The 22,726-nt window shown below is 55.7% G+C and overlaps 2 protein-coding genes across 2 annotated transcripts in view; one reads left to right on the top strand and one right to left on the bottom strand.

Annotated features, from left to right (window-relative positions):
* The window catches only part of USP31 (ubiquitin specific peptidase 31), a 40,762-nt gene extending 39,992 nt beyond the window's left edge, over nt 1-770 (bottom strand). The window contains exon 1 of the mRNA XM_063315038.1: nt 126-770. Coding sequence (XP_063171108.1) covers nt 126-698 — 573 coding nt within the window. The 5' untranslated portion in view covers nt 699-770. The remainder of the gene's footprint in view (nt 1-125) is intronic.
* A 9,013-nt stretch (nt 771-9,783) lies between these two features.
* Nucleotides 9,784-18,895, top strand: SCNN1G (sodium channel epithelial 1 subunit gamma). The gene is made up of 12 exons (XM_063314640.1): nt 9,784-10,100; nt 10,242-10,545; nt 10,835-11,028; nt 11,511-11,614; nt 15,020-15,183; nt 15,461-15,559; nt 15,892-16,009; nt 16,367-16,445; nt 17,065-17,122; nt 17,651-17,712; nt 17,984-18,059; nt 18,411-18,895. The coding sequence occupies exons 1-12, from the start codon at nt 9,784-9,786 to the stop codon at nt 18,792-18,794; spliced, it is 1,959 nt and encodes a 652-aa protein (XP_063170710.1). The 3' UTR covers nt 18,795-18,895.
* The last annotated feature ends 3,831 nt before the right edge of the window (nt 18,896-22,726 follow it).

The following is a 22,726-nucleotide window of genomic DNA, read 5'->3' as shown; positions in this document are numbered from 1 at the left end:
CCTCGGGACTGCAGGAGAGCAGCGCCTGGCAGGTGGAAAGGGGCTGCGTCCCCCCCGCCAAGCCTAGGCACCTCCGGGGGGCGGCAGGAGCCATTCCTGGGGCGGCCAGGGGGGACCCCGCTCACCTTGAACTCGCGGCTGTGCTGCGGCGTGTACTGGAGCGTCCAGAGCGCGCGCACCAGCTCCGCCAGCTGCTCGGTCACCTCCCCGGCGCGGGGCTCGGGCGGGGACGCGGCGGGCGCGCGGAACTGCTCCAGCGCCAGGAACTCGGCCAGCGGCTCCGTGTTGCTCAGGCACTGCAGCACCGCGTTCATGAAGCACGTGTTCCCGTGGTTGCGCAGCCCCGCCACGCCGGGCACCAGCGCCGCGCCCGCCGGGGGGCAGCAAGGGGCGTCGGGGGGCGCCGGGGGGCGCGGCTCGGGCTCCTCCTCCTCCTCCTCGGGGGGCGGCGGCGGCGGCGGCGCCGGGGGGGCGGCGGGAGGGCCGTGCTCGCCGCCCAGGTGCGAGAGCGTGGAGAGCGTCCGCAGCACGCGGCTTACCAGCCCGCCCAGCGAGGAGCCCCCTGCGCCGCGCCCGCGGAACAGCAGTCGCTTCCCCAGCGAGCGCTTCTCCTTCTCCTTCCCCGCCGCCCCCCCCGGGCCCGCCGCCCCGGACGCGGGCGGGCCCGGGGCCGGCGCGCCGCTCACCCGGCCCGCCATGGTGCCTCTCCCGGGCGGGCGGTGGGGGGGCAGCGCCGCAACCGGGCCGGCGGGTCAGGCGGCGGAGGGCTCAGGCGGCGGCGCGGCGGCGGCAGGGGCGGGGCGCGCACGACGGGGCGTCACACGCGAAGCCGGCCGCGCCATCTCGGGTGAGGGCGGCCGCGGCCCCGCCTGCCGGGGCAGGCCGCCATCTTGGAGACGGGCAGGCCTTAAGGGGCCCGCGTGCCGCCTCTGTTCCCCATCCTCGCGGGGGGAGCCCGCGGCGCTTGCCCCGCTGGCAGAGCGGGGGTCCACGCCACCCGGGTGAGGCGAGGAGCGGGCAGGCTCTGCCCGGCCGGGGTAGCTCGGGGGTCGGTGCTTTGGCCGCAGGGAGACCCGCCGCCCCGCGGGAGCCGCTCTTCTCTCTCCAACGGCCCGCCGCCGCTCCCAGGCTGAGGAGGAAGTTTGCTGCCCAGGGGCGCTCTGGGGCCAGGCAGAGCCAGCCCGGAGACGGCGATGCGGCCCGGGGGGGCCACCGCCTCGGAAGGAGCCTGGCTTTGGCTCTCCGGCCCGGGCAGCCTCGCCCCCGCCGGGTCTGCTCGGAGGCGCCTCCTGAGGGGAAGGCCCGGCGCGAAGGCCGCCCTTGCTCATCCCCGGCCGCCCTCCCAGGGGTGGAACTCCGACCCCAATCGCCCCGCTGCGCTGGTGCTCCTAGGGCGCCTCAGCCGCTCCCAGAATGCCCTGGCAAGCAGCCTGGGTGGACCTCAGCGCCAGAGCGAGGCCGGCTGGGGCATTCTGGGAGCGGCTGAGGAGGGGAGGCGCCGTCCTAGGGGCTTGCTACTTTTGCCACGCACCCATCCTTTTCCTCCATAAATGAATGTAGTAGCCTGATGTTTTTGACTCCTTCGTTTAATCGGGTTCTCTTCCTCTAGTTTTAGGACTCTCATGGAGAACGGAGCACCTCTGGGTCATCTTGAACATTCAAGGGGGTTCCCAAACTTTTAAGCAGTGCCACATCAATCAGGGTAGCTTCGCCACAGGAACAAAAGACAGCCCTGGATTCAAAACACACACAGACATACAGGGGGTAACTGAACAAGTAACCCTTGTTGCTATCCTTCGTTAAGATAATGACCTCATTTTAAAGAAAAAAACCTTGGATTTTTGAAGGAAGGATGAAAAGCAGAGCTAGGGAAGGTGATGGAGGAGGTTGCCCTAAGACGCACCATAAAGCCATTGCTGGTGGGCTGCCAAGCAGCCTGTTGGCTCCTCAGATTCTGTCAAACAAGGATGGGTGCAATGGATGTAGCAGTAATACCAGTTTAACAACGGGGTCCTTTATGTTAGAGATGGGGGCTTAGCCGGACAAACAGCCGTCTGTCAAGAGGATGTAGCTCATGTGTCACGGAGTGTAAGGGATGGAGTAATCCTGGAGCTCATCTAGTCCAACCCCTGCCCAGGGCAGAAACCCACCGCTAGAGCATCTCCCACAGGTGACCAGCCTCCCTTTAAGCACCTCCAGCAAGTTGGGGTCCATCACCTCACAAGGCAGCCCATTCCATTCTGGAGCAGGAAATTTTCCTAGTTCCTCACCACCTCCGCCACCATCAAATCAATATCCTTGTAATTTAAACCCATTGTTTCTTGTTCTGTCCCAGAACAATTCTGCCCCATCTTCCACATGGCAGCCCTGCAGATACTTGGAGAAGCTATCCTGTCTTGTCTTCTTCAGGCTAAACTACCCAACACCTCCAACTCTTCCTAAGTTTTTCATGAAACAAAATAGAAGTAAACAAATATGCCCAGTGATGAAATTACAAATTAGGAAAATTGAAGCCCTGCAGTCATCTGAAAGTTATAACTCAGAGAGAGAGGGCCCTGCAGTCTGACAGCTCCATTAGAACTTAATTATTAACTTACTAATTTGTTTAAAATAGGTGCAATAGATATCCCTCTTAAAAATGTATATACAAATTGCAAGGTTGTAGTCAGATTCACAAGTTCCATAAGCTTTTGAGTATTTTCAACCATCTGTTAATATCACTATTAATCTGCATTACACAATTTGAAATATTCCAATATACCAACAACCAACTCCCATTCTAGAGTGATAAGGGGAGACACCCTTTTTCAAGTCTCATTATCTCCAATCAACTGGGTCAAATATCTCCTGCAATGTTACGGATACAACTAACTCCTTTGAATAAACATGAGAAATCCTAGGAAGCTTTATTTGATTAAAAAAAATCAATCTGCTAAACAGTCTGCTAAAGGGTAACAGTCCCAAACTAGCCAATTAATTGCACTTGAATTCTTTTATATTGTCTTGTGATGGAAAGTCTAGCAGACCCTGGGAGAGTTACTGTTATAGAAAAGATTCCTGAATTGGGGGGAACTACTGGGATTTCTGGAAAGATCGTTATTGCTAGGAAGGTATTGTGACCAAACTTTGAAAATGCTTTATTTCATGACCTACCCTCAAATAGTGCACAGCTGGTCTTGGCATCCATTCAGCTACTTGAAGAGGGCTCCCCCCTCATTTTTTACTTCTCAAGGATAAACATTCCCAGTTCCTTCAATCTCTCTTCATAAGAGTTTCTAGTCTTATGGTTCGCACTGAAGATGTTGCCTAGCCTGGCAATGAAACATCTGCAAGAAAACAACAAGGCTCAGAGAGCACCAAGGACTCCACAGTTTCTAGTCTCTGGTTATCTTTTTTGCCCTTTCCTGAACTTGTTCCAGTTTGTCTGAATCCCATCACATTGGTGCCCAGAACTCTGACCAGCATGGGAGTGCAGCTGTTACATTCCATGTTCTGGAAACTAAACTTCTGTTATGCACCTTAAAATTACATAGGCCTCTTCTGCAGCAGCATGGCTGGTTCATACTCAGTTTGCAATCAACTGAGCTCTGATTATATAGTGTTTCTTAGAGGGAAGGTTAAGGTTATCACCCAAGAATGCCAGTGAGTACCCTGTTTTCAAAGGACACACACAAATCGATGCATGCAATTTTGCGGGGCTCCTCATATGCAGCAGGCTGGAACTTTGCCTCTTTTGTGAAGAAAAGGCAGTCTGCATCTGATCTCTCTTTTGATGACTATCTGTGGCTGAAGACCAAGGACGTATTGAAGGCCTTATTGTTTTTAATGTCTTTTACTTCCTCCCTTATAAGCCATTATTTTGCCATTGGCCTTATATGGCTGAGGTCTGAGGAGCACATAGTTTCTAGTATTAATCTGGTCCCTGAACATATCTGTCTTCCCTGGCTTGTTGCTGAAGATCTCCTGGTATTTCTTCACCACTTCCAGAAAACGTTCCTTGTCTGCTGTTGAAAGGTCCTCTGCCCGCTGGATCTGCTTAATTCCTCCTTTTTCTTTTGCTGACATCATCTGATCAGGACTTCCAAAATCTACTTTAAATTACTCTAGTGTTAAAGTAACCACCATTGAGTCTTCAACAAAGAACACCTTTAGCTTTTCCATTAGAGGTTTTTTAATGCGTTCAAAGGCAGCATGCAAGTCAACACATACCCGAATAAACAAATTTAACCTTCCCATCCAGCTTTTAATTTATTCAGTCTTTAAGGGAAGAGGCATGATCCTCAATTCAAAATTCTTATTCCTGAGTTTTTTTAATACTCCTGAGAGCAGGCCAGATTTTGTTCAACTAATTTTACTTAAGACTTCTCTAAGTTTTAGTGCATGCTGTATTATAGCTACTTTGTTCTCAGAGAGTTTTGCTCCTCAACTCTCTTTTACTCAAGAAAGTAAATGTGTTATTTTCCTTCAAGGATATGACTGACATGGGAAAATTCTGGGGAGGCCTGTGTGCTTCTCTATGGAGGCAAACAGGACACACAGTCATTCCCCATCCCAATTCTTAGGATTTTCAACCAGCTACTGTATGTTTTAACCATGGACTTCATGGTACTCTCGAACCTTTCAGAGGAACCACTGGCTGATGCCACAATATTTCCCTAAACTTTGCATGATACCTGCTTCCATCTAGTTGGTGAGGAAAAAAACCAAGGCAAAAAATATGCTCAGCAATGCTCCCGGGGATTCTAGAGGAAACAATGCCGTTGCTTTTGGAGCTCCAGTCACGCCACAATCACTGCTAGAATATATTTTCCACTTTTTCTGGTTGCTTTTCAACAAGGTTCAGTCCAGTCTGCTGGTATGGGAAGGCTGTCTAATGGCAATGCGTTTTCACTTTGTTCACTGGGAGAAACTTGGCACCCTTGGCAATAACTCTTCACATCTTACAGGGGCATCTGCAGGGTGTGTGTCACACATGAAAACAGACAAAGCTTCAGTTGCACTGCCAGAGCCCCCAACTTGACTTTTTTGACCATACCCTGCAAACACCCCTAACATCTTAAGAAATTCCTGGACAAATCTGTTTCATTTTGCTTTTCCCTTAATGTCCAATACTATATAATGAGTTATTTAATTTACACAACAAGCTATATATACATGTTTTGCAAGTATGATTAATTCTTTCACTGCAAGATAATTTTTCTCTTAGGTGAAGTTTCGATATAATGTATCATTTTCCTGATGAAGAAGTTCTCTTGAGGTTTCTACTGCCTCAGACTTTCTTCCTGCTGCCATAATTTCTCTGATTTTTCCCAGAGAGAAATCAAAAATTTCTCTTTTAAAAGTAGAAGTCTCATACAGCTTAGGAGCTGTTAAAGCATTTCAGATTCGCAGAGAAGGGTACTTGCATTTTTATCCCCACCTTCAGGCGACCTCTGTCACTTCCATCTGAATGTTTTTATGATCCTGAGAGCGATCCAGTTCCGTTCCTTGTGTTCTTCTGCCCACTTCCATGGAAGTTGACATAACTGGGTGCCCCATATTGACCAGCCTTAAGCTGAGCTTTAAATCTTTCCCTGAAGAAATCAGATCCCGTTTGATGACAGCCTCTTTGAATCCGTCTCAGCAATCAGCTCAGTCCTCAGGAAGGCTTCAGCGGAGTCTCCCTCTGTCAAGCTGAGACGCATGTTCCGTCTTTGGGCCTGGATTTATGACCGATGCCCACCCCTCTCCTTCAGGTGGCCCTTGTTCCTCTTGTGCTTGGAGGTTTCCTTCACTTTCATTCTCAAAGTGGGCTTCCACGCATCGTCTTCCTTCCCCCGGTGCCCTAAGTGTTCTTCTTCCTCCCTGCCTTGCACCTTCCCCTCTGAGTACTTCAGCTCCCCCACCCCTCGGTTGGTCAGCCTTCTTCAAAACACCTCCTGGGTCAGGAGTTCTGTCTGGAGAGTCTGGACCTTCCGCCCTCTTCCTCACAGTAGCAACCACATCTTGCCTTTTATTCACTTTTCCTCCTTTTCAAAATGTTTAAAACAACCCTCTTTATTTTTCAGCTGTTAAAGGTTTTCCCGGTTGACTTCTACATCAGAAATGTACAGCATTTTTATCTCCCTGAATAAGCGGTCTTCCTTGCAGCATGCTGATCCCACCATGATGGTCCATCTCCTTGCTGGGACAGTGGTCTTGACTGATATATTCCCAAGGAATGTTTGGTTGGGAATATTTATTTATTAAATATATATGCCAGAGGAATACTTTTAGAGAAAGGTAAGAGTCTATGGCCTGGTCACTCTCTCTCAGCCCTAGGAAGAAGGCAAACTACTTCCAAAATTCTTGCCAAGAAAACTGTTGGGACCCACCCAGGCAGCCACCAGGAGTTAACACTGACTTGAAGGGGCACACACACAGACACACACACACACACAGTCTATATAATCACTGCTGCCATAATTATTGGATGCAATCAAAATTCTACAGTTGCTTTTTACAGGTTAGCACAGCTCTCCAGAGCTCAAGGACAAATCTTTAACAAATCAAACAAAAATAATAGGTATTTTAGAGCCAGTTTGGTCTAGTGGTTAAGGCTCCAGGCTAGAAACCAGGAGGCTGTGAGTTCTAGTCCCACCTTAGGCATGAAAGCCGGCTGGGTGACCTTGGGCCAGTCACTCCCTCTCAGCCCAACCCACCTCACAGGGTTGTTGTTGTGGGGAAAATAGGAGGAGGAAGGAGCATTAGGTATGTTCGCCGCCTTGAGTTAATTATAAAAATAATAAAGGTGGGATAGAAAATAAATAAATAAAATATTTGTAAAGAAATCTTTCCTTTTCCTTTTCTATTGTATCTTTACAGAGTTGTCTATTTTTCTTTTCTTGTGAGAAAGTATTAGATTCCCACTGAACCAGCAACTTAACTTTGCCTTTCAAGAATTTCTCACAGCCCAAACCAAATTCATTGTTTCCTACCAAGAAGCAGCTCCAGGGGTACTGGTGGCAGGAGAAGGGCCACAGGTCAGAAATGGGGCAACGCCAGGAGGGGAAGGGACAAAGAAGCCTCGTTTTCAATGCCTCCCCCCACCCCCGGCTGCTGATGCCTAACAATCCCCTCTCCTAGGATGGCTGGTCCCTGCAGGAAGCTCTCCAGGGTGGCATCCAGCCTGGCTCAGCACGAAAGGACTTCAGGGCTCCAGTGGATGTAAGGAAGAAGGTCGCCACCGTTAAAAATGGGGTAGTCGATGCCAGTAGCAGGGAAGATCGTCTGAAAGGGCAAGAGCGGCGCAGGCGCTTGGGGCAGAACATACCCCATCTGGAATCTGAAGAATTTCATCACTTGCACATAACATTAGTGACATACATCACTAACATCTAACACGAATGTTTGAATGTCATGATGCTCCAGTATTATTCATTCTGTATCAAGAGGTGTGATACTTGTCAAGAAAAGGCAAAGGCAAAACAGTCTTTCCTTGCTGGGCTACGAGAAGCATCCCTCGGTGAGTCTTTATGGTGCTTCGTTTTCCAGACCTGGCTTAACTTCATGAACTGGGTCCCTCTAAGGAGGGCACGTTTGTTGAGAGGAGGACTGAACTTCGCCCAGAGCATGCTGGAGAAACAGCCTTCCTTTCCTTGGCACGCTCGATCTCCACCAAATACACCTCGCAACCTCTCACCAGGGGGTGGCTGGAAGGAAGCACGGAGCCCTGGGCATTAAAGTGGCACTATCTGGGGTTCGGGGTCTCTGAATAAATGGGGCAAGCTGGGGCAGTCTGGATCAGGACCAAAGGCAGGGTTCGCTTGCTTTGGCATATAAAATTGGTGCCCTACTGATACCAGGAGAGACCGATTTATTCCTAGGTCACTTCTGCAGAGTGAAGGAGGCCAGTTAAGTACACATGTTACGTGAAGCCCTGCTCTGTTTCACACCACAGACAAATCACCTCACCACCGCGGGCTGGGTTTGCAGAATCACAGAATCGGGGAGTCAGACGGGACCCCGTGGATCTTTTAGTCCGACCCTCTGGTGTGTTCAGGAAATCCATCCATGAGAGGTGGTTGCCCGGCCTCTTAAAATCTTCCAGAGAGCGAGACCTCACAGCCTCCATTGTCATACAGACCTTACCATAGGGACGTTTCTCTTATCTTTAGATGAAAGCTGGGTAGCTGCACTGCATGCCCGTGATTACGGCCATGGAAAAGAGTTTTTGGCCATCTTCCCCATGGCTTCCCTTGGTGCACCTGAATACCTGTATCGCGTCTCCCCGAGTCTTCTCTTCTTCAGACGAACACCCCACCCTCTCCAGTCCGCCCTCAGCAAGCGCCTCCCGCGGCCCAGGACTGCCTCAGCCCTCCTGGCAGCTGTTGAGGGCTACTCACGGTGGTCTGGTGCCAAGGGCCGCGCCCGGCCGCTCCCAAGCTCGAACCCCGCCCCTTCTCTCGAAGGCCATCTTGTGCCTTCCAACCTGCCCTGCCCTCCCTCCCTCCCTCCCCCCGTGTGTCGCCAGGGAAGCGGCGGCGGGCCGGACTCAGGCGCCCAGGGCAGGCGGGCTGGGACCGGCTGCTGCGCCACCCGCCGCCGACAGGGGCCGCCTAAAGACAGCCGGTGCCCCGGAGGCGGCGGGGCACCCACACGGGCAGGGCGGGGGCGCCGCCCGAGCCGAGAGAGGCGGGGCGGGCCGGCGGCGGGCACAGCGCGGAGAGCTCCGGCGGCTGCGGGCACGGCCGCCTCGCAGGTGAGATCCGGGGGCTGGCGGGGCACCCCCTCCCGTCGTCGGCGCGCTGGTGCCGTGCTGGGCAGTGGGCAGGCGTCTTCGGGTGCACCGGGAGTCCCGCTGCGCCGCCGGCTGGGGCGGGCGCATTGCCGGGGAAAGAGCCTTCCTTCTCCCAGCCGTTCGCCCCGGACCCTTTCCTCGACGGCCCGGCTGGGGCCCCGCGGCTCGGCCGGCGCTGCGCCGCCTCCAGCGCGGTCTCTGCCGCGGGCAGGGAAGCCGGAGCTCCCGCCTGCCCCCTCCTTACCCCGACGGCGTCGCGGGCTGACCTGGGCTTCTGTGTACCCTCCGTCGCTACCGCTGCTCTTCCTTCCTCGTCCGCGAAGCCGAACCGCCCCGTCGGAAGACGCGGGCAGTTTGCGCCGTCTAATCGCGTTAGCTGCCAGTCCTGGGCGGCGCGGGAGAGCAACCTTCTTCCTGGGAAGAACGGGCCGCTTGCTCCTGAGTAGATGTCCGGACCAGCATTGCCCAGGCACGATAACATCGCTGTTCGGGCTGGTTAATGCTTGGCCGGAAGGGTGGAAGGGCCCTCGCGGACTGGTTGTGCCTGTTCCTACGGAGGGCCCCCGGCTCTTGCGGAGGAACAGGGGAGGGGCCGAAGCCGCCGGCTTGGGGTTTCCTTCGCTGCTCCGGTTGAGGCAGCCAGACGCTTTTAAACCGCTGCGTTTTTCTCTCCCTTTCCCTGGGGCCCTTCCCTTCCCTTCCTCCTCCCCTCCCCCCCCCCTCCTTCTCCTCCTCCCTTTCACCCAATGCCAGAGCAGTGCCTTTGGGGTGAGCTAAGGCTGAGCCCCAGAGTCCATGAGCCTCCACACAGTAGCAGCCCCCCATCCTCCAGTAGGAGGGAAAGAGATTTCCCTGCATTGGACCCCTCCCTCTCCTGGGTTGGGAAGCCTGGAACAGAAACCTGAAGAGATTAGAGCCCGGGGCCCACTAACATTGGTTGAGTCATCAGTGGTAAGCCACCGACCCTCCTCCTGATGACGGTCCGGTCACTTTCCTTTGTCCTGCTCAGGACAGTGACCGCCGCCATGGCTCCCGCAGAGAAGATCAAGGCCAAGATCAAGAAGACACTGCCTGTGACTGGGCCCCAGGCGCCCACCGTGAAGGAGCTGATGCACTGGTACTGCATGAACACCAACACCCACGGCTGCCGGCGCATCGTCGTGTCTCGGGGACGCCTGCGCCGGGCCCTCTGGATCCTGCTGACGTTGATGGCGGTGGGGCTGATCCTGTGGTACTGCGCCCAGCTGGTCGTGAACTACTACATGGCCTCCGTCTCGGTCACGGTGCAGTTCCAGAAGCTCCCTTTCCCGGCCGTGACCATCTGCAACATCAACCCTTACAAGTAGGTGCTGAGGGTTCTGTGGGAATTTTTAGCAGGGGACAGATGCTGCAGGGACAAGGACCAGACAGGAGGAAGACAAAGGGGCGGGGCGGGCATTCGACCTGCCGCCGAACGTTTCTCCGGCTCCTTGTCCTGCCGCAGGTACAGTGCCATAAAGGAGCACCTCGCAGAGCTGGACAAGGAGACCAGGGCCGCCCTGGAGTCCTTATATAACTTCTCGGGAGCGGAAAGCAAGGCCCGGGAGCGCCGCAATGCCGGCAGTCAGAACCCTGGGAAGAGCAAGTTTCTCAGGCAGTTTCCCCTGGTGAAACTGGGCAGCCTCCGTGCTCAGCCCCTGGTTAACATCTCTGCTGGGTACAAGCGGCGGACTGAGGCTGGCATCATCTCGGGCAGCTCCAGCATGGTCAACGTCCGAAGCCCCCAGGACGTCATGGGCTTCCAGCTGGTGAGTTGTTCCCTCGAGGAGAGCCAGGGTCCCTCCAGAGGTGCCGTAGTGGCATTTGGGATTGGGGGCCAGGCTTGTGGCAAGGGGGGCTCCACCCCTAGTGTTCAACGTAAGGCCATGCTTCCGCAGAGGTGCTGTGAGCAAGAGGGAGGGGCTTCCGAGATGCCAAGTGGCACCTCAGCAAAGCCCACAGCTCAGCTTTGGAAGGTGCCACGGCTTTCCAAAGGGTGGCCATCTGCCCTGGCAGTCCTTCTCTGGACCTTCCCCCTGCCTGTTGTGTCCCTTCCAGTGTGACACCAACAACAAGAGTGACTGTACTGTCTACACATTCAGTTCGGGTGTCAACGCCATCCAGGAGTGGTACAAGCTGCACTACATGAACATCATGGCTCAGATCGATGCAGAGGAGAAGGAGCTGATGAGCTATTCAGCCGAGGAGCTGCTGCTGAGCTGCTTCTTTGACGGGGACTCCTGTGATGCCAGGTCGGCCGCTGAGCTCTTGGCAAGGAGGAAGCGAGAGCGGGCACAGTGGCAGGCTCCCGCGTCACCCGACAGAGAGAGGGGAAGGGCACGCTGGTTACAGGCCAGCTAAGCGGGCAACATTCACACTGCAGGCTTAGCCTGGAGACCAAACCCATTTTCAAGATCTGAACTGAGAAGCTAACCACGTGGCCCAGATTTACTCCACCAACTAAGCGGCAGAAAAACACTGACCAAGCTTGACATGTTGGATTTGTAACTGTCCTGGTTAAGCTCTCAGCCTTTCAGCCTCAACTCTCCATTTGGAAATGAGGAGGGACAGCAACTGTTAACAAAGTTGAATTCATATTTTGGGGGTGGCCCCACTGGTGGCAGGAATTCATATTTTGGTTCATCAAATCAGTAGTAACATGATGCTTCCCATACACATCATTTTGGCTTGAGGCAGGTTGCATGTAATACTTTTCTATGATGGTCTCTCTCAGGAACTTCACTTCCTTCCACCACCCTCTCCATGGAAATTGCTACACCTTCAACAGTGGGCAAGATGGGAAGATCCTGAGCACGTCCACAGGCGGCAGTGAAAATGGTAAGAGGCCCCTCCCTCCAGGAAGCAGGGGCTGCGGAGAGATTGATCGCTAGAGCAAAGGAGCAAAAAGCAAGCCAGATTCTTTGTTGGGCACTAGGATCTTCTCTGATTTGCTCGTCTGTTGTTCAGTTTCGGTTTTGCTTGGGTCCTGTTTGCATTTTTCCTCATTTTGGCACCTCCATGTTTCCTGGCTTAGAACCACCTTCTGTGCCCCCACTGGTTTTTGTTTTTGTTTTTTTTGCGTTGCCTCCCCAGGAGCAGTTAAGGTACTGCCGTTGCACAGTGTGGCCTCCACGGTCCTTGGCTGGCCAGGCCCCATAAAGGCAGCTTCTCTGCCCCAAGGGATGTTGGACTCCTGCTCCACACTTTCCTGCCAGAGAAGGCACCCCAAGCAGAAGCCTCTGGCACAGCAGACGCCCTGCCAGCTCCGCCTGGCAGCCCAAGGGCAGTGGGGGAGCTGAATTGGCCCAGGCTCAGTGGGAGCATCTCCACCCGAAGGAGTGACGATTAGCTCCCTGGAAGCAGGAGGTTGGGGGTGGCCCCACTGGTAGCAGGACCCCTTGGGTCCCTGTTGGACTCATCCCTGGTGGACACCCCAGCCTGTTTCTCTGAGGCCAATGCCAACCTTAACCTTAACCTTTGGAGCAATTGTGGCTTCTCCACACACACCATCAGCAACAGTTTCACTGCTGGAAACCAACCATCTTATCAGAGGACAAAAATGCCTATCTTACTCCAGAGGTATAAGATCTTTTGCGCATGAGGATTGTGACTGCTGTTGTTCCAGCATCCTTGTCGCATCAAGCTGTCATCCCCTTGAATTGGTTGCACAACTGGCCAAGGCCATATCCATCCCAAGGTCCATTGCCTCTGCTTGGGACCATCGCTTGCCTTGTCACCACTTCTGGGTGGTGATCACCTTGGCAGCAGGTTATTATCCCTCCTAATCATGCTTCTCTCCTCACCATCACCATTGCCACAGCTAATTCACCTTGCCACCTTGTTGATATCCAGAACCTTCTTATAAGCCCACTAAACAATAATCCTTCTGGAAGATGATGCTGAGCCTAGAAAAAGTGTGGTCCAGGATCACCTCAGTTGCACTCCTAGGGCAGGCCTTGATGCTCCTTTTGATTTCTGGTTCTTTAGGCCTGTATCCTTGCTCTGCTGCTGGTGCCTCCTGCCAGTTACGTGGCCTGTTTTTCCTCTGGCAAGGCACCCTTAGTTCCCTTTCCTCATTCTGTGCCATCCATGGCATTTCTGAGCTGCTTCATTTACTTTATAACACTTCCAGGAGCATCTCCAGTATCAGATTCCTGGGCTGCCCGGCAGCCAGCAGTTCCTGTCTAGACTTTTGTACCAGCAGCTCTCTCAGCTTCTTCCATTGTTGCTGTTCCTCTTCTTTTGACAATCAAGTTTCCAATCTTGAATCCTCCTCTTCCTCAGTGTCCCTTCCGTTTTGTCTCCATTGAGGATGCAAAGGTATTCACGGGCCTGATCCTCCAGACGAGTGAGTTAGTGGAGACTAGTGGTACAGAGCCTTGAAACTACTGCTTAGGACTTCAGATTTGATTTAGTAGGTATTGATTCCTCCATATAAATCTATGAGTTAAAGTGAACAGCAACAGCTTTGCCATGCATGATGGTTACTAGCCATGTGTCTGTGGCCTGTTAACAATTTTTGTTGTTGTTGGAGACAAAAGACATCTCTTGAACCTGTGATTCAATTCCCTGCTCAAAATAGCAGATTAGCATGCTCTTCCGTCATATGACTGACAGTAGTTCAAAGCCCACGACTGCTGTAGTCAATGGCAAGGGGTTGTTCAGCGAAGCCCCCGTGGTGCTGTTGACTGGGAGAACAGGCTCTGGGCACCCGCTCAGTGAATAGAAAGCACAATCATGGACGTTCAGGGCTCAGCTGCTCCTCTCCTCGGTTCTCACTTTAGGAGTTCCTCAACATGTGGCAGAACATCATCTCTGATCAGTGGGTGGGTGCTTACTATTGGCCTGGCTTGTTTTGTGATGAAATCAGTATCCCTTTCTGTGGAAACACTTTGTTATCATCCAACCCATCTCTTTTAGAGGAGTTATTTTTAGCACACGTTTACACAGGACACTGATACTGCTGCTGCTGACCTAGTTCGAGAGAACGAGTTCACTCGGGGCACGGCCATCTATCAAAGTATGGGGCTTTCTGCCCTGTCCTGGACCTGGCAAGCCTGGGGAAGGCAAGGTGATGCCTGCTAGCAACGTTTTCTTCTTGCTCTACTGAGGAGAGTGATTCATCTCCCTAGATCTGAAGAATACCCACTTCAGCCTCTCAGCTTCCTACTGAGGTTCTTGGCATTGGGCATCTAGATTGCTCCTGTGTAGGCTGTCACTGGATTTGGCCCTTCCCCCTGTGAGGCTCCTGGGAAAAGTCATCCACTGGCAAGTGATGATGTGGAAGATACCCTGCTGGACAGGAGATGCGATGGAGGTCCTGGCCTGGAGGCCTCAGAGTCTAGATGGTGAAGAACAGCTGAGGCTGAATCCTGGCAAGACAGAATGGCTGTAGTTCAAAGGCTGGCAGTCCGTCTTTGGCTTTGGAAGAGTTGCATTCCCTGAATGGATCTGGCTTGCAACTTGAGGATCCTCCTGGGCTCATGGATCCTGCTTGAACAGCAGACGAAGGCTGTGGCCAGGAGGGCCTTTGCAAAATTACGTCTTGTGTGCTCTTCTCATTCCTGGATCAAAAGGCATTGTGCATGACCACGCATGCCCTCCTCACCACACATCTGGACTACTGTAATCCCTTCTACACGGGGCTGACCTTGAGGACCATTTGGAAGCTTCAGCCAGGACAACATGCAACAGGCTGGGTACTTACGTAACACTGCTACTGTGGAAGCTGCACTGACTGCCAAGTAGCTTCCAGGCACCATTCACGATGCTGGTTGTCACTGTTAAAGCCCTACCTGGCTCAGGGCCTGAATATCAGACTGCTTTGTCCAGGTCGAGTGGGCCCGTCCAGCGCGAGTAGGCAAAATCGAAATATTTCCTCTGACTTTGCCATAGCAGTAGGAAGCATTGTGCTTTACAGGTACCCCTGCCCTTGACTGAAGCTTTCTGCTTGGGGTCAAATAGCTGATGGCGTCTCATCTCAGGCTAACAGATCTGGGCTGAAAAAATATGGATGATCAGCAGACGGCAGCAGTTGGTAGCAATCAAAACTTTAATTTGATTGTGTGTCTCATAGAAGGGGGGGTAACTTCTTTTGTGAGCAGCCGCACAGCTGTGGGAAGAACAGGTCCAGGTGTTCCCGTATGTGTGGGGCTCAGCCTCAACCTCCAGGGCTGCTTGGCCCTGCTCGGTCCCTTCTGCCAGCAGGCCCTCAAGTTGCGCCCTCTTCCCGTCCCTGCCCAGGACTGCAGGTGATCCTGTACGTAGAGGAAGCAGACTACAACCCCTTCTTGGTGACATCCACGGGAGCCAAGATTGTGATCCACGATCAAGACGAGTACCCCTTCATCGAGGACATTGGCACCGAGATCGAGACGGCCACCGCCACCTCCATTGGAATGCACTTTGTGAGTGCCACTGTCTCGAGGTCTCTGTGCCGTGCCCCGGACGCAGGGCAGGCTCCACAGCCTAGATGCCTTGGGAGGTGTGGGCGTTCAGCACAGTCTTTGCCCTACTCTGCCGTGGTCAAAGCTGAACAAACTGACAGAGCTTCTGGGCAGAAGGAGGCCTTCCTCAAGCAGTGGGTCAGTTGGGAAAAGGGATGTCCACCCTGGTGCTCCAGAGCCCCCTCCCCTGGGTTCCTTCAGGCACCTCCCAACAGAGCTCTTCTTTGTCACGCCACAGACCATGTCCCACCGTCTCAGCCAGCCGTACAGCAGCTGCACGGAGACCGGAGCTGACGTTCCCGTGGAGAACCTCTACAACAAAAGCTACTCTCTGCAGGTGAGCCCTTCCGGCCCACCCCCGGCCCTGGCCTTCCCTGCGGGCTGGCTTGGAAGGGGGAGATGGCAGGGCTGGCTTGGATTCAGCAACTCCCTTCCCAGCAGTTCAGCAGATTTAGGCTGGCTTCTCTGGGAATCTCTGTGGCCAGTCCAGGACAACCGCAACCTGCTTTGGCAGCCACAGGGCTCACTGACCCCCAAAGCGGTGGAGCGGGCTGTGCCTCGAGCCCCCGCAGGCCCTCCCTCCCGTGGCCCCTGGGGATTGCAAGGAAGACAACCGTCATGTGCGTCACTTACCCTGCAGTCTCACCGGCGTTTGTTTCCCCCGCGCAGATCTGCCTGCATTCCTGCTTCCAGAACTCAATGGTGAAAACCTGCGGTTGTGCCCAGTACGCCCAGCCCCTGCCTGCCAGAGCTGAATTCTGCAACTATAAGAAATTCCCCAATTGGAGTAAGTCTCCCTGGGAAGTGAGCGGACCCCTCCCGCACACGTATCCTGGGCTGTCCGGTGTCTGGCTGTGGAGTCTCACGAGGCCCTTGAAAGGGCCGGCCAAGGCAAGCTCTTCCGCTTCCTGGGGGCTGCCACTGGCCTGCATGCATCTGCCTCTCCCGCCCCCCCTCCAAGGTTTAGGAAGAAGCCCCAAGGGGCCCCGCCTTTCACACAGGCAGCAGGAGCACTTGGCACTGCCCACCCGGCTCTCCTCCGGCCAACCTGGGGCTCCCTCCACAGTGCTTCTCCTCCTGGCTCCTGGTGAGTTTAGGCCCCCTCCCACTGCATCCTCCCTCACGCTCCTCTGTTCCCCTGCAGTGTACTGCTACTATAAGCTGCACGAAAAGTTTGTGAAAGAGCAGCTGGGCTGCCAGAAAATCTGCAGGGAAGCCTGTAGGTAAGTCCTTGTGGGAAGTCCCCGGGGCCCGAGGACCCCCACACACAGGCACAGGTGCAACACGCAACGCTGGCTCCTGGAAAGCAGCCGCTGCCGCTCCCTCACATCTGTTCTCTCCTAGGGAAAATGCAGAGCCCCCAAGTTCTGCTGCAGGAAAGCCCCTTATCAAAAGCTGCACAGCGTGGCCCTTGCCCGGGCAAACAGCCCCTTTGGTGCTCATCGGCAGCCTCGCAGGGATCACCTGGGATCGACAATCTTGCCCCAGCCCAATGCTGCTGAGGCAAGCTGCCGTCCTCCCCGCCCAATTCCAGATTGGCATGTTCAGATCCAGTGGAGCCCCCAAGTCCATGTCTGGGGCAGGGCCTGTGCCAGCGGTAGAAATACCCCCCATGTCAGGCTGAGAATAATTACCCACCTAAACAGTCATTTCTAGAAATGCTCTGAGGCCTTTAAGCAGTTTGCTTTTAAACACTGAACCAAATGGATGCACTCAGCATGGAGAGTGCTAAAAAATGGGGTGGGGTGGGATGTGGGGCGCCATCCTGAATGTGGAGCTTCCCCTCCTGCCCTCTGGGGCACCCCTTGCTCCCAGCTGCTCACCCGCCACCTCTCTCTGCAGATTGAAAGAGTGGACCCTCACCACCAGCCTGGCCCAGTGGCCGTCCAGCGTGTCCGAGGCAAGTTCCTGCTCAGCTGAGGGATCCTGCCAGGCACTGCCCCTCCACGTTCAAAAGGCAGCTCAAGATTCATGTGGGGCAATGGGTCTTGCTGTGCCCAGCCCGGGTGACTTCTAACCTGGGTCAAGTGGTGCAAGCAAGAGGGGGTTGCGCCTGCCCAGCCCCGGACCCCATGCCAGACTCCCGTCCTCTGCCAGAAAACCCGAGGGCAAGGATTCCTGTGGCACCACCTTGCAAGCCCCCAGCTTTCTCTCTTTAGAGGGGAAGCAACCAGTGGACATTGGGTGGGAGCCTCCCTGGACAGGTGGCAAGGGGGGGCATTGTTATCCAGCTCCATTGTCCACATCTGGGGGGGTGGACATTCTGAGGGGGCCAACGTGGAGTTCCTGGGGGAGGGGTACACTCGCTGCCTCTGAAAGGGGTCAGACAACACACTGAAGGGGTTCTTGAGAATAGCAAAGTCTGAGAGGGGGATCCGCACAAACACGTTCCACTAACCATCCTTCTTCCCCCCCCCCTCCTTGAAAGGAGTGGATCCTTCGAGTTCTCTCTTGGGACAAAGGGAAAAACAGCAACAAGATGTTAAACAAGTAAGTTTTCTGCTGCCCCTCCAACTGCCAGAAGCCATCAACCTTCAGGCTGCCACGGGAAGGGCCATTCCTGCAGCCAGGCTCCTCATGGCTGGCCCTCCTGCTGTTCCCCATCCCCTGCCTGCCTGCCTGCCTGCCTGCCTGCCTGCCTGCCTGCCTGCCTCCCTCCCTCCCTCCCTCCCTCCCTCCCTCCCTCCCTCCCTCCCTCCCTCCCTTCCTTCCTTCCTTCCTTCCTTCCTTCCTTCCTTCCTTCCTTCCTTTTTCTTCCCAGGACAGACCTGGCAAATCTCAAGGTGTTCTACAAAGATCTGAATGAGAGGTTCATCACTGAAAATCCAGCCAACAATGTAAGTTACCCCTTTGGCTAAGTTCTGGGCTGCTCGGTTCTGAACCGGGGTCCCCTGGAGGACTGGTGCCTGTGTCCCCACCCCTCCCAGCTGGCCCTTCTTGAGAGAGGCAGGGGAGGGCATCCTTTCCTAATTGTGCTCAGTGCAGGGCAGCGCCATCTGGGCCCCCCCTCGAACTGGCCCCCCTTCCCTCCGAGCGACGTGCATCTTCTAGTTCCGGGGAGCAGGACCAGGGCCGGGTGCCTTGGCACCCCTGGATCATGTTCAGGGAGTTGGGGGTGAGCCTGTCCCTGCCTTCTCGGCAGCCTTCTGGGAACCGCGGGGCGTGACACTCCCCTCCCTCCACCCCAGATCGTTCTCCTCCTGTCCAACTTTGGGGGCCAGCTGGGCCTGTGGATGAGCTGCTCGGTGGTCTGCATCATTGAGATTGTGGAGGTCTTCTTCCTCGACACACTGTGCATCATCCTCCGCCAGCAGTGGCAGAAGGCCAAGAGGTGGTGGAAGGGGCAGCCGGGCGAGCAGGGCCAAGCAGAGGCCGGTGGGCCCCCCCCAAGCGGTGCAGAACAAGGGTACCACAACTCTGCCTGCTCCCAAGATGACGAAGACCCCCCTACCTTCAACACGGCCATGCGGCTGCCGCCGCCCCGAACCCCACCACCCAACTACAGCACCCTGCGACACGTCAGCCCTTTTTCTGAGCAGCTGGCAGATACCCTGGAGGCCGGGGCCCAGTGAGGCCGTTGGTCTCTGCAGGAAGCACCGGGACTTGTGGCGCCGCTGGAGGCCTGAAGCCACATGCTGGCAGCACGGCGGCTCCCTGTGCAAGAGACTTGATCCCATGCACGCTCCCCGTTCCCCTCTGCCCTTGTGGGGGCCAAGCCAAGCCCGTGGGACACCCACTGTTGCTGTGCCTCAGGAGGGCAGGCGGGACCCTTGGGCGAGATGCTGCCCAGCCCGTGGCCTGACCCCTGGACAGGGGCTGCACTCTCTCCCCGCTGGGAAGCCTCGCTGCTGCTGAGCTGCACCGTCCTCGCAGAGAGAGCTTGAAGCACCTCTGGCGGGGGAGCCAAGGTGGAAGCGTCTGACACAGGCTCATTGGCTGGGGGGGCCAACTTCGCTGACCTTAAGAGCTCTGCCCGACTGGCTGTGGTTTGGCTGCTCCTGGAAACCCTGCAAACGCCAGCAGCAGTCAGAAGGGGGAGATTTCCTGCCCCCCTCCCTGGAGGGCCAACTCCTACGGCTGCAGCAGCAGCACCCCCAAGCCCTGATACCAGCGGGACGGAAGAGGCCGGCTCCGCTCGTGCGCAGCGAACAGCCAAGTGTCTTCATGGCAGCCAGAGAAGGGAGGCAAAGGCCGGGGGGGCTTAATAAACATGTCTTCGAAGGCGCAGCGAGTGTGCCTCTCTGGTCCCTGCAGGGAGAATCGGGCTGGGCCTGCCGCCGCCCCCCGGGCCCAGCGGGTGTCTCCCGTTCTTGCACCAGCCAAAGCTGCTGTGGGTCTCAGCCTTTCAAGAGAGGCTCTCCAGGCAAATGCTCGCTTTCTTTTCTCATCCCGAAGGGCTTCTCCCTTTTGCAGGGCGGCCGGGGCTGTCTGTGGCTTGGGCCGCGTTTTGGCCGTGCAGACGAGCAAGAACGTCCTGGCTGGGAGGGGTGGGGGCCAGGCAAGGGGGGCGTCTGCACTCAGCAACTCCCTGATCAGCTGTTCCAGCAGGCCCCGCAGGAGCTACCAGAGTTGGCAGTCCATTTCCGCCTGCTCCCTGCCCTGAAGGGAGTTCACTCGAGCGGTGCTCACGGCCCCCCCTTTCTGTCAGAAGAGCCGCACCTCTCACGAGGAATCGCTCCCCCACGCACACCCACAACAGCATCCCAGCAAACCACGAAGACTCAGAAGGGCAACACACGCACAGTGATGTAATTTCGCAAACACCACAATTACGTATTTGCATCAGGAAGTCTGGTGTAAGCTCACAGGTCATGGCCTTTGCCAGATCTGTCACTGCACCATCATCATCTGCCCCCTTGTCCCTTGTGGATGCCCCTCCCCCTCCCACAGATCTACTGTACCAGAGAGAGTGGTTAGCTCTGACCCAGGGATCCATCTGCATCCTGCTCATGGCTCAGATTTCCACATAAATTCTGCTTGGGGCTGCCGGTGGAAGCAGAATTCAGTTTAATGCCCTCTGGATCAAGTCTGCAAGGTGTGAGTCTCACAGACACATTCCTCCTATTCATTGCTCTCTGAGTTAATCCATCTTCTGACTCTGTACAATGCGATAAACTGTCATGCAGCCAAGAAGGCTGCTAAGCTGTCAAAGCCAGAAATGAGCCAGACTTCGAAGGTAACATGGTCAGCTGTGTTGTGTGAACACCGCACTCGATGGCACTGGTCCTGGACTGGGGGGGTGTCTTCTTGAGCGAACCAGCTGCACTACATGAAAGGCAAAGTCTGCCATCTTGAAGGAGATGATTGTGCCCAACTTTCACCCATGGATCAGGCCATTGTGCCCAAGCCAGAAAGTGTGGCTTCTGGTCTTCCTGAGCACTGAGACGGGGCGAGGAGGGCCACTCCTCCAGCGCCACCCCCAGCTGTCAGCAGCCACACCTATGGCAAAGGCTCATGGGAAACAGCTTCAGGGGTTCCCCCACCCAGGGAAAGAGGCTCCCCTTCCCTGCTGCCAGCCAAACGTTGAGGGACTAAGTGGAGGCTTCTGCTGGTCCCCAATTTGTTCAGCTGAGATTCTGCCCCGTGTGGGAAGCAGGCCATCTCCCCACCTTCTCTACTTCAAGAAAGGCAGCCCTGGCCTTTGCTGACTCCTCCCCGCCCCACCCTTATACAACTCCTGTAAATCAGAGACAGGCCCCCTGCAGGACAAACCACCCAGATGGAGAGGGCCAATGGGCAGGGCAGGGCAGGGCATCACCTAAAGTCATCTGAAAGTCCTTCTCAGTGAGGACTGGCTGGCAGGCATCAGATGGGCATTGAAGAGTATGAACTCCTTGCAGTAAATAGTATTTCAGGTTTTAATAGCTGTTTTGTCCTCAGTGTGTCTGTTGGTTGTTTCTGGCTGCTTCTTCCCCTGTCCTTGTCTTCCCAATTTCCAGCCATCCCAGGGGCCCAGATGCTTGAGAACCCGTGGAAAGGCAGAGCCATGAGCATCACCAACATCCTGCTCAGTGGGTGAGGGCACGGAGAGCTGTGGGGCAGAAGGGGAAAACCCTTTCAGGCTCTCTGTCCAGCATTCTACTCAGAAGCACATCCCCATTTCCAGTCACGGGGAAGAAAGCACCTGGGCACCCCTCGCCTCCCCGCCCCAGGGAGAGCAACGAGGCCGGACCAAAGGGCCCAGGGCCTTGGAGGGAAGAGCAGCACATCAGAGTCCAACTGGGAAGTGGCGGGACAATGCCTGCCCACCTCTGGGTGACGCTTCCAGATGGAGCAGGCCTACCGGGAGAAGGCCTTGTGGCAGGGGACCGACCGTCTGCTCCTGCCCTCTCCTGCCCTCCTCCTCCACGTGGCTTCTCCTGCTAAACAGCTACCCAGCCAGGGAAGGCAGCAGGGCTGCCCACTGGTTCCGAGGGATCCTGGGGTCCCCCGGCTCTGAGCACCTTCCCCTCTGGACTCTAGGGAGCAGCAGGCTCATGGGGGCCCTGGAGGCCTCTCACGGGGCACCAAGAGGAAGCGCTCCACTTTGGCTGCAAAAGGAGCCAGCTGCTGAGCCGGTTCTACCAGATGCTGACGGCACAGGCAACGCTCTTGTGGTGGGTTCCTCCCTGGCAGAGGCATGACCTGCAGCTGACTGCCACAGCCACCCAGCAGATTCTGGGCAGAAGGTCCGCTCCTCCCAGGTCACAGGGACATCCCCTAGTCGCTTCCTCCTAGCTGCCTCCTGCAGCAGAGCTGACCTGCACGCTCCTCTCCAGAGCGGGCCATCTTGAGAAACCCTCGGATATGACTCAGTCCTGACTAAGCGCAGCACTCCCTGCGGGGGTTGCCTTCAGAGGCTCAGCCAGTGGAGAACCAGGCAGGGAGACCAAGCGGTGGGCGGTCAAGGAAGGTGCTTTGATGGCATAAGGGGGGGGGGGGGCAGAGGGAGCTGAAGGCAGCCCAGAGAACTGGGGGCAGGCACGAGGGAGCCATGCCACTTCTGCAGTCCGTCAGCTGGAGTGGCAAGGCGAGGCCCGCCCAGCTCTTCCAAGGCCTCACGGCAATCTTACCCAAGACGGCCCGCTTGGGTTTGTCAGTCAGATGCCAGGAGGCGGTTCCTGGGAAAGGTGTGGCCACCCTTGCCCGCAAGGACCCCTTGGACCAGAGAAAGGACAGGGTGCCCCCCTCCTCCAGGGGCCCAAATAACCGGCCCCCTTGGACAACGCCGAACCTGGGCGCAGGGACCAACCTTCTGAAGTCACTCGGCTGATCCCAACTTCCCCTGGGGAGGCCGGGGAAGTGCAGCCAACTGGGTCCAGCTGAGGGTGCAGCTTCCAACGGCCACATTCGCTGGACTGCAAAAGGCCACGTGGCCAAAAGCTGCCCCTCCCCACAGGAGCCAAGATGCACCCTCCACTTCCACGCTACAAGCGGCAACTGCCGCCCTTGCTGGGTCGGGGGGAGAAGTCCCAGGCACGTGGCATGGCGTGGCACAAGGCTGAGAGGTGGAGTTACAGGAGCA

This window comes from Candoia aspera, chromosome 14 (assembly GCF_035149785.1).
Source record: "Candoia aspera isolate rCanAsp1 chromosome 14, rCanAsp1.hap2, whole genome shotgun sequence".
NCBI classification, from domain to species: Eukaryota; Metazoa; Chordata; class Lepidosauria; order Squamata; family Boidae; genus Candoia; species Candoia aspera.
Note: the sequence above shows the minus strand (reverse complement) of the source record. Positions and strands in the feature narration are given on the sequence as shown.

Bases quoted from the DNA above. Each gene is read 5' to 3' on its own strand.
- SCNN1G (XM_063314640.1), top strand. From the start codon at position 9,784: ATGGCTCCCGCAGAGAAGATCAAGGCCAAGATCAAGAAGACACTGCCT. The intron at 11,615-15,019 runs GTAAGAGGCCCC...GTCCCTGCCCAG, and splicing joins CACAGGCGGCAGTGAAAATG to GACTGCAGGTGATCCTGTAC. The intron at 16,446-17,064 runs GTAAGTCCTTGT...CTCTCTCTGCAG, and splicing joins ATCTGCAGGGAAGCCTGTAG to ATTGAAAGAGTGGACCCTCA.